The 12655-nt window shown below is 33.6% G+C and overlaps 1 protein-coding gene across 3 annotated transcripts in view; it reads left to right on the top strand.

Moving 5' to 3' along the window:
- Nucleotides 1–56: 56 nt before the first annotated feature.
- The window catches only part of AMPdeam (AMP deaminase), an 89632-nt gene continuing 77033 nt past the window's right edge, over nucleotides 57–12655 (top strand). For 2 of the 3 annotated variants that reach the window (XM_067279124.1, XM_067279123.1), the window contains exons 1-2: nucleotides 57–215; nucleotides 10335–10554. In XM_067279124.1, coding sequence (XP_067135225.1) covers nucleotides 125–215; nucleotides 10335–10554 — 311 coding nt within the window. In that variant the 5' untranslated portion in view covers nucleotides 57–124. The remainder of the gene's footprint in view (nucleotides 216–10334; nucleotides 10555–12655) is intronic. The other variant, XM_067279125.1, reaches the window with a different exon arrangement.

Here is a 12655-nt window from a genome sequence, read left to right as displayed (position 1 = left end):
TCGGATGCGCAATTTGAGGAATTTTTGATTGAACGGTTGGCAACATGTAACTTTCCATCAGCTGTTCGAAGACGTATTTTAAGTCGTCAGTAGGAAGGTTGGGTGTTTGTCTCATAGCTTCTCCATGGACGATCTCGAGTCCTTACCGTTGAACGTACCCGAAAGCAGTTCCACCGTCAGCACTGCGGATTCCGACGTCGAAATTTTAACGTCAGGTATAAAATTTTATAATTAGTAAGTCGGAAGTTTTCTTGTAGAATCGCGATAAAAAAAAAAAAAAAAAAGTACGTTGTTTACTCCGGATGTTTTGCGTACTAAAAATACCCCGATTTTGGCGAAATATATCTCGATTCTAATGCGTTATCGATAAATTGCCGGATAAATTGTATCCTGCGTCGTTGCTGACCGCTTCAATTTCTTCACGTTAGTAAGCATACGGCTAATGTATTGATGTGCGTATGGCGATAATTGTAAATATTTCGTCTACTCTCCTATGATTATGATTTTCGTTTTATTCTTTCTATTGCACTTCGTGGTCAAAATATTTTTGCTGGATGCTCTTTAAGTTTAATACTTTAGTAAATAGCGAAAAAGAAAGAAAAAGAGATTAAGGAACGTACTGTACCCCGCAGATATTTTCTTATCTGTTGTTTTTCTTCTTGCCACTTTTTTAACGTAATATTGCAGTCGTCGACAGTGCCGTAGAGCATGCCTGTGGAAGCGAGAGAATCGAAGGAATGCAACCCTTTTCGGGACGTGACCCTTCAGAGTTGGCCAAAGCCTACTTCTGGGAGCTGTGGGGAGTTGCCTGGCTGCTCCGATGACATTTATTGGCCAAGAGTAAAGAAAATTTGGACGCCGACCCTTTGAGAAGCGTTTGTCTCCGAACTTGGAACCCGATGGTCGTTCGCTGGAGTGGAGGCGGTTCTCGTTGCTATGCTGTTTCTGGACGTCGTGTGCTTGTGAGCATTTATTATTTGCTACGGGTGCGGCAGTCGGTGCCTATAAAAAATAATAAATGCATTAACTTGTACTGACCGAAAACTGTTTTTATTTTGAACCGGTACCGCTTCCTATTCTCTATTCTCTGTGTTGTTGAGGCGAGTGATGCTCTGTGCATGCTGATGCTTTGGTGCGTGCAATGGCGCCCGGGCGGGGTGACTCCCTGCATCCCCTAAAACTATATAATGTCGAGTACTCCTTGAACGGTCGAGTGAGCTACTCGAAGCCGGTGTGGTCGCGTTGACTAAATGGTCGAACGCGATAGTCTTAGCAGAGCACGTGGTGCGACTTGCAATTGTGTGTGGCTGATTTCGGGGGGGCTATATCTCGCAAAGGGAGGGTTACATCTAGAGGTATGGTTACTCTTTTTTGCTTCTCTGGGCGTGCTCTAGGGCTCTGTTAAGGCCCCAACGATGATGATTGCATCTGCAATTTTTAATCCTGGTGGCTTCTGTGGTGGAAATTTCGTTTTGCAAAGTCTTTTTGCGGTAGACTTTTACGTCCTCTCGATTGTGGCCCGTGGTGCGGGCTCATTCTCAATTGTGCCTCCAACATTTCTTTCGAGCAGTGGTGGAATAAATTCCGGTAATTTATACTTTGCCGGATTGAAGACGTCTTTCCCGTTGATGGTTTATTCTGCGGAAGTAAATTTGAGGAATAGTTTGTACTTGGTCTGTTACGTACAAAATATTTGTCTATAAAAGTATTATTATTACTGTACTTGTGCCTTTGATGGAGTTTGATGGTTGTTTTATGTATGGGATGTCGATTTCGATTTTGTTTGTGTGAATGATGTGTCAAAACCGTGTCAGAGTTGGTTTGTTTGTCGTGTGGATTGGTCCATTCTTTGTTATTTGTCTGGTTTGGTATGTATTTGGGGTGGATCGCCATACTGTAGTGTCGTGTGAGAGTTTTGGTTCCAGATGGGTTTGATGTAAATACTTTGTGTCTTTGGATGGAATGGGTAATAATTTTCTGTTCACTAATTGGTTGCTTGTTGAACTTCCTCTTTTTTTGTTAGCAAATGGAATTCTAGAATACATTGTTCTTCAAAAACAGTTTATTTCTGCTCCCATCAAACATTTTTGCTGATTTTATAGTTTTGGTGGTGTTGAATCTGAATCTAGTAATGAAATTGGCCTAACACCCATCACTTTTGAGAGAAATGACATTTTTTGAAGAAAAACATTTTCGGTCTATTGCAGAGTCCGAGTTTACGTTAAATGACATTTAACAGCCAAATGGCATCTAAACATTGGCTTGCCAAACTGTAGTTTTAAAATCCATTGCAAAGACAACAATTGTCTATTTCTGAAAGCCGTCTAAACGAACCTCGACAAAATGTTGGCTATTAGTTTCTTCGCCGTTACTTCTCTTTTTTAGGAGCTGTTCAGGCAATTGAGTTATTCGTTTGTGATGTCAGAAAAAACATCAATAACATCACTGGCTATCTTCTGAAAGTTTCCAGCAGCATATAATCTTAAAGCCATCAACTGTAGTTCGGCAATTAATTACGATCCTTCTCCATTTGAATGTTAAGTTTCGTCGCCAATACAATTTAAAATATGAATAAATCCAGATTTAGAAAATTTATACGAATTTGCAATACGTCTTTGGAATAGATTTTTAAGGAGTTATTCCAATCTTGTATTACTCTCTTCCCTTGTAATTGTAGAGATGAATAATAATGATATATAATAGTTTTAAATATAATATAATATATATTTTTTTCTATAAAAAGGTTTTGGTAATTATTAAAATTGTCTTGTTTAACAGAACATTCTGACCAGGGGATTAACAATAACGATCCTGAAATGCATTAATGTTTTATAACTGACACAATACATGAATTGTAAATAAAAGCATCTGGTTTAATTGTAGTCTTAAGTCTTCGCCCGCGTGAATATTGAAATTTTGTTTTAACTTTGTTTTACAAATAAAAATATTTCTTTTAATATATAATAGATTTTACACAATTATCTTCCATACAATCTAAAATTACAAACACACACAACTTCAATTATGTAATGATATATCTTCCATTTTGTATTAACAATGTTTAAAATTTCTTTCTTCCCTCATTTTTAACAAATTATATTTATTTTACTATTTAATAATTTTTAGCTTTTAATTATTTTAATATCTTACCAAGTGTTTGTTTTTTCTAATTTCTATTTGACACTGAATTTTAATTAACAATTGGTATCCATTTCCTAGTTTCACTGACATGCAAATATCTATGCATTGTCTTGCATCACCTCATGTTCAGAATAGGTAACCACATCTAATGCAATGTTATTCCATCATTTTCATGAATACACTTCTTTTCATTTCTTTGTTTTTGTCTGTTACTTTCAATATGTTCTTTTAATTTTCTTTTAAAATTATTTTCATCTTTCCTCAATATCTTTACTTGATTTGCATTAATTTCACATCTCTGTAAAATACAATGTTTAGCTTGAGCATAATTCTCATTATTGTACTTAATAGATCATATATGTTCTTTCAGTCACGTTTGTAATTTTCTCTGTTTCTCCAATGTATATTTTTGGGAATTCACATGTGCATTCTAACTTGTAACATAGGATGAAAAGCAAATAATTCTAATAAATTTAAAGTATTTAATTATATTCTTTTTGATCCAAGCAGTTAAATCAACAAAATTATTGATTAATTATCTTGTTTACAACATTCATCAAAGAAACAATGTCTATTTTTATCTAAACTTTGTGACAAACAAAACAATATAAAGACTAAAGTATAAATGAAAAAGACTAAAAATAAATGAAAATATAAAAACTGTTTATTGGCATTATTAGTAAATACGTTTAATTAACAAGTACAAACACTTTCGACAGTATATAACCGTCTTCTTCGGGTGATGTGGCAGACGGAATGTTACAAATCTGGAGATAGAACACATTTTTCAAATTGCTCTTTGTGCACGAGCATGGAACATAAAAAATTTAAAAATACAAAATTATACATCATTACAAAATAAACATAATATATGGTGGCAATGGTTAACAAAAATAATGGAATTAATACACAGAAGTAATTGATAAAAATATAAAGAAAATTTAAACAAAATGTAAACGCTGGAGTCCCCTTGTCGCCAGTTTTTTATCTCATTACAATATGATTACTTTCACTCAAATTATAACACTGTCTAAACCTGTTGTCTAATGTGTCTAGAAAGTAGTCAAATTACCAGTTTCTAAACATTGTCTAAACTAGCATTGTGGAGTTGGTGTCTGAGTCATCAGAGTCGGATGTTTTTGTCGGAGTCGGTAAAATTTTTTGACTCTGGCATTTCCAACCTTAAAGTTTACTGTTGGTAAAATGTGAAGTAAGAAAAATACTTAATTAATTAGTATCTAAAGAAATTAATTTCTTATAAAACTGACACTTCAATAAATTTAAATATTAAAATGATATTAACCCATAATGGACATTTCATAGCAAAATGTTAGGTGTTTCTTGTACAACATGCTCTATATTTTCAAAAAATAACTTTTATTAATTTAAGGCCCACCAGTGGTTGAGCAGTAAAACCATTGGACATTTGTACATGGGATTGTGGCTGGAAAGTAACCGCATATGGTTAGTGTTACCACCCGTCCGGTATTCACCCGGACAGTCCGGGAATTGACTCACTGTCCAGGGGAACTATTAATTTTGTCTAGAAATTTCGTAGAAATTGTGAAATTACGATGAAACAAAGTTCTTGCAAATATTGTTATAAATTTACACAATTTGAACAACGAAAGACCTCGCACTCACTGAAACTCATTCTCCATTTCGCCATGTTATTCTGTTTATGATGATGTGTGATGCGCGACCTGCCTCTCCACTTTTTTTTTCTTTTTTTTTTTATTGCTTGTATGTTACTCCTATTCAGGTCCCTAGTCCCTAACTGTAACTGATTTAGAACTAACATGCATGTTATTCTTCGCATTGTAAAATGACATTGCGCATGCGTCAGGAACTTCTGTTTGAACAAACCTGACCTGCCATCCGGGTCAGCGATTTTTGTAATTTACCAATGAGAAGAAAAAATTAGTCTAATTAGGGAGCCATAATTTTTACTTGTGCAATATTTTTTACATCTTGGATGTTTTACTGTGGATATCAACTGTTTTGCTTTTTTAACTAACTTGACTAAATACTTTTTTCACTACCCTTCTATTGGGTTTGAGTTATTTATGACTATTTATTATAGTTTCGATAACATGATTTGGTCTTAAAAGAATCAATAGAAAAACATATGAAAAAGTAAAACTGGGATCAGAGTCTTACTGCAACAAACCAAGAGTGATATAAAACTGCAAAATGTAATAGAAATGTTTCAGCTTATTATTAAGTTATTGAACCATGATTGCACATGTCAGTTTAAGATTTTTTCTCAAATTTCATATTTTTAAATTCTACTTCAGTTTACTCAACTGTCAATAGGAAATTAACTATTGTAGTAGCAGCAGAGTGGGAGAAACTATTTTACAGACCAGTTTATTGTGTCATTCATCAAATCATTATTTTTTGTGTTTGATTGTATTTAATCTTTTCTTGAAACTAATTAAATTTAAATCAATTTTTCATAATTAACTAATAAAAATGGAATTCTTTGGCTCTAGAGCTCTACTACATTGGAACCACGGGGAGGTCATTAAAAGAAAGGTTAAAAAAGCATAAAAGGAATGTACAGAATGAGCAGCTGGTTGCTGCACGTTTTAGCAAACTCAACAGAGGTTATAGTGGATTGGGAAGGAGCTAAAGTAATACAAAAGATTCGGGACAAGACACCTTAAATATGCAGAAACATGGCAAATACACAAGACCAACCAAGAAGGACAAGTGATAAACTTTAGAGAATTGAGTAAAGTCTCAGTGGCATGGACGGCTGGCATAATATGAATGTTTTGGTATGAAAAAGGGACGAACGGTTAAAGAATTAGACACGGTTGTGTTACTGTTTTTATTTATTTATTTATTCATGTATTATGTATAGTTTGTGTATATTTGTACAAGTAACCCATATATATAGTAATTATTTATTTATGGGCTTGCGCATTAAACATCTAAGAAAATGCAAATGTTTAGAAACGTTCCAAAGCAAATTTCATTTTATAGAAATTGGAATCATTTGATTTTTTTTTTGTTCCCGAAGAAGGAAGGACACTCAAATGGCCGAAGATGTTTGAAAAGTTAATAAAAAAAGGTTGCATGTTAGACTTTTGTCGAGGTTTGGTTGTTAATTAAGTGCAGTTAGAGAAGAGTCTTTAAAATTCAGCACTTACAAATTTTTCGATTGTTCAGTTAGTGGTATAGTTAGTAGTACTCTATAGCTTATGGCTGTTTCCTCTTTTGCTGCCTTGTAAATTTTAATTTGTAACTACAGGGAGATTTTCAGAACTAACAAGTTACATTAACATACAAAAGAAGCCCAATGATATACAGGTTACTCTGTAACAACAAAGATGATATTAACAGTGTCTTTCAGGGATTTACACAGTACTGATAACAGAATAGAAAAGTCATTACAATATATAGAGACCCACTACAAGATTTTTGAATTAATGCCTCCAATATCATACAATGTTGATTAAAAAAAAGCAACAAAACATCACTGCTTTATCCACTCTAAACTTGGAGGCAGACATACATACACATTTAGATCATGCCAAATTTATATACTGTACAACTTCAGGAACAAAATGCAAATATGGCATTTGGAAAAAATTGAAATTTATCGATACAATAAATTTCAATCTTTGAGATATTTTAATGAGATTACAAACTTACTACAACACCTGTGCATTCGCTGAGAGAATTTTTTATTAACAAACATTTTCAGCCCACTCCCCTGGGCCATCATCAGGTTTTTAAATCTATTTGTGGAACATTTTCTAAAAACGGATTTAAAACCCTGATGATGGCCTAGGGAGTGGCTGAAAATGTTTGTTAATAAAAAAATTCATAAACATTGCAAAAAGTTCACGAGTGAACTTTTTGCAACGTTTATACGGTATTTGGCGTGAAAATTATCTTACCAATATATAAATAAAAAATTCTCTCAGCAAATGGACAGGTGTTATAATAAGTTTGTAATTTATCTCTGCTAAGTACTTTTAGACTGTATTTCAATGAGATATTATCTCATATGCTTTTTTACACCACCTACTTTCAGTTTGATGGGAGGATGTTCCTTTAAAAAGGCGGGGTACCTATGGGTAGCCCACTGTCATGCAATCTAGTTGAAAGTATATAACAGTGGTTCCCAACCTTTTTTTAATCGCAACCCTTTTTAGTTTTTTAAAAATGTTTGCGACCTCCCTTTTGCATTTGTCATATTTGATCAATAAAACAAAAAATAAAAGGTTTGACAAAATACATTTTAGGTCTTAATAAAAAATATCATCACTATTGTTAAGTATTAATTATTAATGTGATGATTGAGCTTGCATCTGCTTAACTTCGGACTATAGAGCTAGTGGAAGGAACGATGAAACTAGATTGAGGCGCCTCTAGCGGCAATGCCGAGTAACAGAATCGGGGCTACAAAGCACCACTAAAAGTATGATGTGCGAAATGGCTTTGTTAACGGAGGTCTCAACTATACCTGGCTAGTTTGTCACAGTCGAATTTCACCAGGCATGAGGAGAGGTGCGGGCGCCAGCTGCCCACTGATTACGTCGCATATCTTGCGTGTTGCCAAGCATAAATAAATTATTAACATTAAGGCGCCCCCCAAAAAAGCTAAGGCGATCTCCTTGTGGGTTGCGACTCACCGGTTGGGAACCGTTGTTCTAGAACATCTATTGGAAGCCAAGATCATCTCCAAATTCCTTTCCTGTATTGAAATGTATTGAGGAGGTTGATGAGCCGTACCTCTTGAGAAGGAAATTGGTTAAGTCTGTCACCAATTACATCTACAAGTAGTGTTGTCATGCCAGAGGAATGATACCAGACACCGAAGGTGTCCAACAGTTGTTGTCACAAGTTCCTTTTACAGAAATATATATACAAGGGTTACAATTACATCTGCCGTGGAAAGAATGTTTGGAGTGTGTGATGAGGTGAAAGTTCGAACAGAAGCATTTTGACCCAGAAAAGTGAATTAGGCTCATTCTTGACTTCGCATAGGGATGGTGGTTAAACACCCTGTTGCTAACTGCCACAGTATAAAAGATACATTGATGATATGTGCATTATATGAAAAACTACACCACACATTGATGAATTTATCAACTGTATAAATGACATCCATATGTGCTCATAATTGAATTAGAACAAATGAATAATAAGGAAGCACATTTTCTAGACATCTGCATCACCTTTAATGGTAATTGATACAATACTAAAATATACCATAAACAGAGCTTTGTTCTAATATACATCCCAGCCAACTCTAATAACCCATACAACTACAGAGTAGCAGCCGTTGGAGCACTTTCTAGAAAGACCCACATGCATTGCAACAAAGAGCAAGACGAAAAGAGAGAAATATAAAGAATGGCAAAGATTGCTGAGATGCACGGCTATACTAAAACCTTAGTTTCTCTGTTCACTTGCCATTTTATATACTAACTTGAAAATGAATTAAATAAAACTCCAATGAGAAATATTCTCCAGATGAATGCCTCTTCCTACTGTGTAGTTATAACTTATAACATAACACACTATATACATTCTTTATATTGAAAAATTGCAGCATATATTAATGCAAAAATTGCTTACAGATGTAAACCAGATACATTAAAACTGTTTTGAAATGAGAAAGATCAAGCAGACATAGAAAGAGCACCTATGTATATATAATTCCACTCAGAGACAACAGGTTTGATAGAGATCTTATATATGTTGGGTCTATGAAAATGTAAGGTAGCCAATCCGGTGGAGATAGGGGACTCGGAAACCCATTCCTCAGCATCCGTGTTAGGTTGCCGTCTTTTAGATGGGATCAATGGGGATCCACAAAAAGATCTCTCAAGCAGCACCTTCCTGAACACAAAGCTGATATAGAAAAGGAGAGAAACTTCTGCCTTGTCTATATATGCCATTGATAATGGGATTGTCAGAACAGGCTACACTAATGTGATGAACATACCATATAAACCAGCTTAAGAATTTAGAAGCATTGGAGATATTTAAAGCAGACTGCCAGGACTTATCTACCAATTTTAAAGATGAAGAACAAATCTCAGTCATAACAAGCCATATTCGACCCGAGTTACAGCAAACAACACATCTGATTGGATAATGAAAGAAAAATTTAAAAAAAAAAGAAAATATTCTAAATTTGAATACATTGGAATCTCTTATGCATTCCAAGATAGAATACTAACACTGGAAAGATTTGAGTTTTTAGGGAGTTCTACCTGAGGAAGGTCCTAGGTATGGACCAAAAATGTTAGTGACATAACAGTTTTCACAACTACGTGCAAAGCACGATAAGGTTTGTCAGTTTTATTTATAATTAAGAAAAATTTAAAGTATTATTTAATTGTTTAAAATTGTAGCCTGAAGAGGGATTGGAAACATTCACATTCCAAAATGTGTAGTTAAAGGCAATGAAAAAGTTGATTTAATAGTGTGGGTTTCTGTTTAATATGAATAGAGATGTGATAAAGGTCACTATTCTTGTGATTAGAAATATTTTGTCTGTTTTAGTGATAAAATAGTTTTTTACTTGTATTGAATTATTTTGGCATGTGCGTAATATATTGTTCTGTAACATTATTGGAAAATTATTGATGTTTATCTCAAAATAAAACCTCAATACTTACTCCAGCACACAATTTAATAAACACATGTTGTTGGCCTCATTTAAGGGTCTTTGTGAGGTAGTATAGCCATTCCATCAAACTCAACAAATTATAAAATTAAAATGGTTCTTAAAACATTCTACAAGAACATTTCATTGGTAGCATGATGTAATTTAAAAGGAACATTTCCATAGGGTCAGGATGCATATACAAAATATACATATGGAAATGTTTTTTTTTAAATTACATCATGCTATTAATGGAAACTTCTTGTAGAATGCTTTAAGGAGACTTTTTAATTTTATGAATTGGTTTAGTTTGATGAAACAGTTGTAGTACTTGACAAAGGACTCCTAAACGAGATCAAAAATGTGTGTTTATTAAATCATGTGCTGGAGTAAGTACTGAGGTTTTATTTTGAAGTATTGCCTGTTGTTCTGGCTTTGAGAGGTTATATTATTCATGTATAATCATTTTTCACTGATTATTATAATTTTTATTATATAACTTACCTATCTAAATTAAGTTTGAATTAACATAAATTTTTAATTTTTTTTCTTTTTGTAGATAATGAATCACCACCATTACCAGGAAGCCCAATATACTCAGTACCACCAGTTTTCCCCCATAATAAGGATCATGGTTATAAAAGAGCAGCAGAAACAATTTTAGAACATACTCAAAAAGAAGTCTTAAGTAACAAAATTTCTGCTCCTTATGAAGTTCCACAGTTTCCAATTGAAGTTCATGAGACAAGAAATAAAATTCATAAACAAATTTCTATTAGGTAAATTATTTGATTTAAACTCTTTGCTTATACTTTTACAGTATGAAAGTTAATATATATATATATATATATTCTATTTCTAACTTTCTAACTAACTAAAATATATATATATATTTATATTTTGGAAATATACAAGATGTAACATTTTCTGGAATACAGTTGACCAGCTATCTCATATTCTGTTGGATATCAGTTATATTAGAAAATTTTTGCATTTTCAGTGCAGCTTTTAATTTTGGAAATAGCCAGAAATCACACAGAGCTGTCAGGTGAATAGGTGGATGATGTAATTGGGTGATTGCTTTTTTGGTCAGAAAATGTCTCACAGTGAGTGCACCATAACTTGATGTGATGAATGATCCACTTAGGCTACAGTTTCGGTTTTTCTTCAAACAGAATCTTGTAATCTTTGCAGTACTTCTAAATTGGGTTGTTGGTCGACTGTTTGCCTTGTTCAATAAATTTTTAGTGGACTATTGTCCACTAAAAATTTATTGTTGGGTTGTCCGCATTTCAAAGGTATACACTGGATCCTCTATAGGCCGATATGCATTTCGGGCAAACCCCGAAACGCGTATTGGCCTATAGAGGATCCAGAATAAAGATAAAGTAAAAATGCCTAGTGTCTATTAATGCACCTAGTAGTGGTGAAGGAAAAAAAAAGGCAAAACCTTTTTTATAAGTAAGACAGTTAATGTTGAAAATAAATTTAGGTGTGAATTTTAGTTCTATAAAATATCCTCCTTCATCCTAATTCTTGTTGTACTGTAAACACTTTTAGCTGCATTAAATACCTATTTTTGGGCATTTAACTTTGCTAAACGTTAAATGCCCAAATTAGTGCATTGCATAACATTTTAGTTATGCAATGCACTAATTTAATTTAGCATTAAAATTGCATTCAACTGACATTTAAATGGAATTAGGCTGTTATGCAAGTTGCCCTAAATTGCAACTTGAGTCAGCTTTTTGATACATTTTGGTCGAGTACATATTGTATTTATTGCTCCCATAGTAAAAGTTTCTGAGTGACAATATTTTTGGGTGTAGTATTGACTTTAGGTAATTGCAGTTTACCTTGGTATCATAAATATTTACAAAGTATAATGTGTCCTTTACAAAACATGTCACTACCTCCAAAAAAACTATCTGGTGCACAAATCTTAAAAAGAAAATGAAAAAAGCAAAGCAAAACTGAGAAGGTTGCAAAATTGCTATCAAAATTTTTGACAGTTGAGAAGACATCTGAATTGTCATCATAAGAACTAGTTCAACACATGACGGATGAAGACCTATTTAATAGAAGTTCTTCAGACAAAGCCCATGAAGATGATGAGCAGTATGCACAAGATTTAGCTATTTCTGGAATGTCATGTGCAGTTCGAAATATTACAGAAGAGGGTATACCAGACATACCCTCACCATCACTTTTTCAAAATATAAATTATGATATTTCAAAATGGTTGCTCGTTGACCCTGCACCCAGTGATGAAATAATTATTTGAGGTCCTTTGAGTAGAATAGATTGATTCAATTATACCTAATACACTTTTAAACATACTAAGAGGTCTCAGTATGTAACTGGTTCAAACACCTTAATTTTCTAGGAATTATCACATTCACAGAGTTTGTAATTACTAGCCAATCAGCAACTTTATTTTACCCTGATACATTTCAGAAATTACAATATTTTCCTCCTCAATGGGTTTTCTTCCATAAAAGCTAAACAAGGTATAAACACTTTTTGATATACTCTCTAATTTTTCAATATTCCAACTGTTTTGACTACTATCATACTAAAATCATTTTTTACCTGTGTTCTTTTCGTTAACAATATAATAATATACACAGTCCTTACCATTATTGCTTTCATTTGTTGTCTTCCAAATCATTTGCCAACACTCCAACAACCCAAGTTGTTGTTGGAGTGTTGGCAAATGATGTGGAGTGTTGGAGTGTAATCAGTTGTTAATGGTGATGAAACTTGGCTACATTGCTTCATGCTGGTCTATTTGCTTTCACATACAGTGGAAATGACTATCTTCAACTCCAAAGAAGGCAAGACTTACTTTATTCACTGGAAAAGTAATGTCATTGCCTT

Source organism: Centruroides vittatus, unplaced genomic scaffold (assembly GCF_030686945.1).
Source record: "Centruroides vittatus isolate TY-2023 unplaced genomic scaffold, ASM3068694v2 contig_854, whole genome shotgun sequence".
NCBI lineage: Eukaryota > Metazoa > Arthropoda > Arachnida > Scorpiones > Buthidae > Centruroides > Centruroides vittatus.
Note: the sequence above shows the minus strand (reverse complement) of the source record. Positions and strands in the feature narration are given on the sequence as shown.